This window comes from Silene latifolia, chromosome 7, assembly GCF_048544455.1.
Source record: "Silene latifolia isolate original U9 population chromosome 7, ASM4854445v1, whole genome shotgun sequence".
NCBI lineage: Eukaryota > Viridiplantae > Streptophyta > Magnoliopsida > Caryophyllales > Caryophyllaceae > Silene > Silene latifolia.
Genome location: NC_133532.1, coordinates 66,191,556 through 66,195,973, shown reverse-complemented (window position 1 = coordinate 66,195,973; position 4,418 = coordinate 66,191,556). Strand labels below are relative to the sequence as shown.

The 4,418-nt window shown below is 35.4% G+C and overlaps 2 protein-coding genes across 2 annotated transcripts; both read left to right on the top strand.

Annotated features, from left to right (window-relative positions):
* Window positions 1-283: 283 nt before the first annotated feature.
* LOC141590187 (protein FAR1-RELATED SEQUENCE 5-like) lies at window positions 284-2,140 on the top strand. Its single transcript, XM_074410793.1, has 2 exons — window positions 284-491; window positions 1,185-2,140. The coding sequence occupies exons 1-2, from the start codon at window positions 284-286 to the stop codon at window positions 2,138-2,140; spliced, it is 1,164 nt and encodes a 387-aa protein (XP_074266894.1).
* A 57-nt stretch (window positions 2,141-2,197) lies between these two features.
* On the top strand, window positions 2,198-3,578 carry LOC141590186 (protein FAR1-RELATED SEQUENCE 5-like). The gene is made up of 3 exons (XM_074410792.1): window positions 2,198-2,637; window positions 2,854-3,133; window positions 3,537-3,578. Exons 1-3 carry the CDS (start codon window positions 2,198-2,200, stop codon window positions 3,576-3,578), a joined length of 762 nt encoding a protein of 253 aa, XP_074266893.1.
* The last annotated feature ends 840 nt before the right edge of the window (window positions 3,579-4,418 follow it).

Sequence of the window (4,418 nt, the reverse complement as noted above, 5' to 3'; positions counted from 1 at the left end):
ACTGTTCACAGAATTTAATCTCTTTTAATCAATTAATCCACTATATAAACCCAAGAGTATACAACTAGTTTTCCATCCTACCTTCTCCAATAACCAAAACTTTTAATCTCTTCAGAAAAGTACTTAATTTTCTTTAAAAAAAAAAACAATGGACTACTCAAAATGCCTGATAGTTCCCTTTAAGAATGATGGTTACAAACAAAATTTCATGGCCTATTATAGGGAATGGAAAGTAAGTCAGTTTTCTTCAAACTGGTTTGATGGAGATGACATTCCTATGGAGATGGATGTACCATCTCCCAGTCGTCCTTTACATCAATTGCTTACTACTCAGGATTTGCTCGAGATTTTGTTTGAGCGACTTGGGAGGGAAGAAAAGAAAAACATGGCCATGGTGTGCAAGGGCTGGTCAAAGTGGTTCCTTATAGGGAACGACCCAGAGGTAAAGGAGAGGGATTATTACCAAGGCGCGGTTCACGGAAATGAAAATGGTGTGATAACTATCACAAAGAATAATCGGATGCTTGAGAGATTCTGCATGTGCACGACTATGACTAATCGTGCAGAAATAATTAGACATCACAAAAGACAAGAACGACGATTTTTAAAGGAAAGAGAAGAAGAATATGAAATTGAGGAACAGTCTGGGGATGAGAATTATTATGACTCCGACTGTTAGATTAGTTTAGAAATATGTTGTGTTATCTTCTATTTATTGTTATTAGGTATTATCTTGTGTTTTTTTTTTTTTTTTCAGTATAAGCCTTAGTAGGCTTTACCATTTTGAAAGCCTGAAATGGCTTTTGTAAATATTTTCTAATATTAATGAAATAATATTATGACTATTTCTTTGTTTAATGTCATTAGCATTCAATACATTATATATATGCTATATCAAAATGGACAACAATATTTCCTATGAACATTATCATTAAAATAAATGTTCCTTTACAGGCATGATAATGGACAATGAGCATATTAGACTTGGATTACTGCATATTAGAATTGGATTACTGCATTATTGATGCAATAATATTTAATATACTTACTTACTTAACTACTGTTGAACCAGACAATGAGTACAAGTGATGCAACTACGTCTTCTTCTACAAATAACAGCTTTAAAACACCAAGGACAATAATTGAAACATTAAATGCAATCCAGTACATTCCATTCTGTCCAGAGGAAAAGAAACCTAAAGTAGGACAAGTATTCGAAACACTAGAATCAGCAGAGTTATTCTACAAAGAATATTGTACAATCTGTGGGTTTACGCCAAGACTTGCAACAACAAAAAGGATTAAAGGCAATGAGTTACCAAACAGTTTTGTATTAAGGAATGTTGTCTGCAATAGGCAAGGTGTAAAGGAAAGTAGGAAAAGGAAGAGGACTGATACTGATACCGATACTGCTGAGAATGATGCAGAATCTGATGTGACAGACATAAGCCGTGTGAGGCCGATTACAAGAATTGACTGTCGTGCATTAGTGCAGTTTAATAACCAAGAAAATAGAACTTATATTGTTACCATATTCGATGAAGCGCATAACCATCCACTTGCTTCGCCTGAATCTACAATATTCTTGAAAGGAAACCGAAAAATGACAGAGGTACAGAAGCAATTTGTCACAAAGGTAAAGGTGCTAAAACTAGGTGGTGTGAAAGCCTATAGAGGTTGGAAGGAGTTGTGTGGAGGTTACAACAACATTGGGGCTACTGAGGTTGATTTCAAAAACTTTGTCAGGGACATAAAAACCTACATTGGTAATTTTGATGCACAAATGTTTGTTGAAAATCTTATTAGGAGAAAAGACACATGCAGTTCATTTTACTTTGATTTTATAGTAGATGAAAACAAGTGCCTGGCTGGAGTGTTTTGGGCAGATCCGATCTGCATAAAGAACTACATGCTGTTCGGTGAGGTTTTATCAGCAGATGCTACATATAGAACAAACAAGTATGATATGGTGTTTGTGCCTTTCACAGGAGTTGATCACCACAAAAGGTGCATAACGTTTGGAGCTGGGTTGTTAGGTGATGAAAGTATTGAGTGTTATACATGGCTGTTCAAGACATTTTTGGAAGCAATGGGCGGGTGCCAACCGAGAATTATAATTACGATCGGGACAAATCAATGAAGTCGGTGGTCCCGGAAGTGTTTAAGGAGTCAACACACGATGTGCATGTGGCACATAATGAAGAAACTAAGAGAGAAAGTCAGTTATCAACTGTTTCAAGATGAGGATTTTAAGACCAGGCTCAATAGGTGTGTTTGGAACAACCAACTTGAGCCTGATGAATTCGAAGAACAATGGGGGAAGATAATGACTGATTATCAACTTGTAGAACACGAGTGGTTTTCAGATTTGTACGATCTCAGGGAACAGTGGATCCCTGCCTACTTTAAAGATGTTTCAATGTCTGGCTTGATGAGGGTTACTTCTAGGTCTGAGAGTGAAAACAGTTTCTTTGACAGGTTCCTCACACCTCATTTGACCCTTGTTGAGTTTTGGGTGTGCTATGAGAGTGCCTTGGAAGCACAAAGACACAAGCAGTCCAAATTGAACAGTGACAACAAACACTCTGAAATCCCACGGAAAACAAAGTCAAACCTTGAAGTCCATGCTTCTGAAATGTACTCGCACAACATTTTCAAAGACTTCCAAACAGAATTGGTTGCAGCTTTGTCTGATTGCCGTTTTAAAGATGTGGAGAAGATTGATGAGACAAAAATATATATTCTAACAGACTTGCAGATGCCAAATAAGTCATGGAACGTAGCATATTCACCAGATAACATGGAGATTACTTGTTCTTATTCTATGTTTCAGAGAATGGGCTTGTTGTGCAGGCACTGCCTTTGGATTCTACACAACCAAGATTTTCAGAAAATACCAGAACAGTACATAACGCAAAGATGGACAAAAGCTGCAATGAGTAAGCCTGTCTTTGACAAAGATGGCAAACTGATAGATGTCTCTCAAAAGTTTTCTGACCGGAAAAGTTTGAGTACTGAGCTGTGGCAAGAGGTTTATTCTTGTGTCAGCGTAGCTGAGTGTGATGATAATGACATGAAGCTTTTGATTGAAAAACTGAGAGATATTAGATTGGATATGATTAGTAACAGAAGTGTACCAGCAAAGAAGAAAGACAAGATGAAAGAAATAGAAAAGTATGTGGGCTGCAAAATACCTGAGAAGTTGGTGATTCATGTTCCTAAAAAATCTAAAAACAAGGGTAGGACCAAGGGCAAGAGAATTGAATCACAAATGTTAAAAGCCCTAAAGAAGAGAGGAAAAGAGAAGAGATACTGCAAAACATGTGGCCGCCAAGGACACAACTCTAGAACTTGCAAAGAAACAAACCATCTGACAGGTATCTATAAGTTGGTTTCTTGTTAAAGCATATTACATTAATGTTAAATAATTATTAAATTATACAAGCATAGCGGATAGTGTTTACCTTCCAAAATCTTCAATCTTATATGGAGGCACATAAGCTCTTTGTGCAATGAACATTATGGTTGTTCTAAAGGCACAGATAAAAATTTCAGCAATGTATATTTGGTTACATTAAATCTATTATCAATTTAGTTGTTCATTTTGGCCATTTTCTCCTTATAAAATCTGATATTTAATTTACATTTTGATGCATATTCACCAAATACTACCATGAAGATGACGACGATGAAGGAGATGAATCTGATGATGTGGAGGACGACGATGAAGAAGATGAATCTGATAACGAAGTGGAAGGTGCAAATTTTTGATTCAAGGATAGACATCCATAATATACACTACGAGAACATTCTTAAAGGCTTGTATGCACAATTCGATTATACTGCCAAAGTACATTACTCTTATAGGGAAAGTATATTTCATTTTTATTAAAGCATCATTATTGTTGTTCTGCAAGGAACATTCTTAAAGGCTTGTATGTACATTACTCTTATAGCCAAAGTACATTACTCTTATAGGGAAAGTATATTACATTTTTATTAAAGCATCATTATTGTTGTTCTGCAAGGAACATTCTTAAAGGCTTGTATGTACATTACTCTTATAGCCAAAATACATTACTCTTATAGCCAAAGTATATTACATTTGTATTAAAGGTTCATTATTGTTGTTCTGCAGGGACAACATCAACTTGATTGGAATTGTTTTCCCAGAGTACAATAATTTTAAGACGTTTTGCACAATAAACATTATTGTTGTTCAAAGAAGAACATAACAAACTTTATTGAAATTTGTTTCCTAAATATAACACTCTCTTGAATTAAAATTTTTCAAACTTCAGGTTGTACGACTCATGACTTCCTCAATATATGTTACATTACTCACACACATGTCACAAACGAAACTAAAAAAAGTTTTTACGGCTTCAATTCAAAGATCTTCCTCATCTTCATCATCA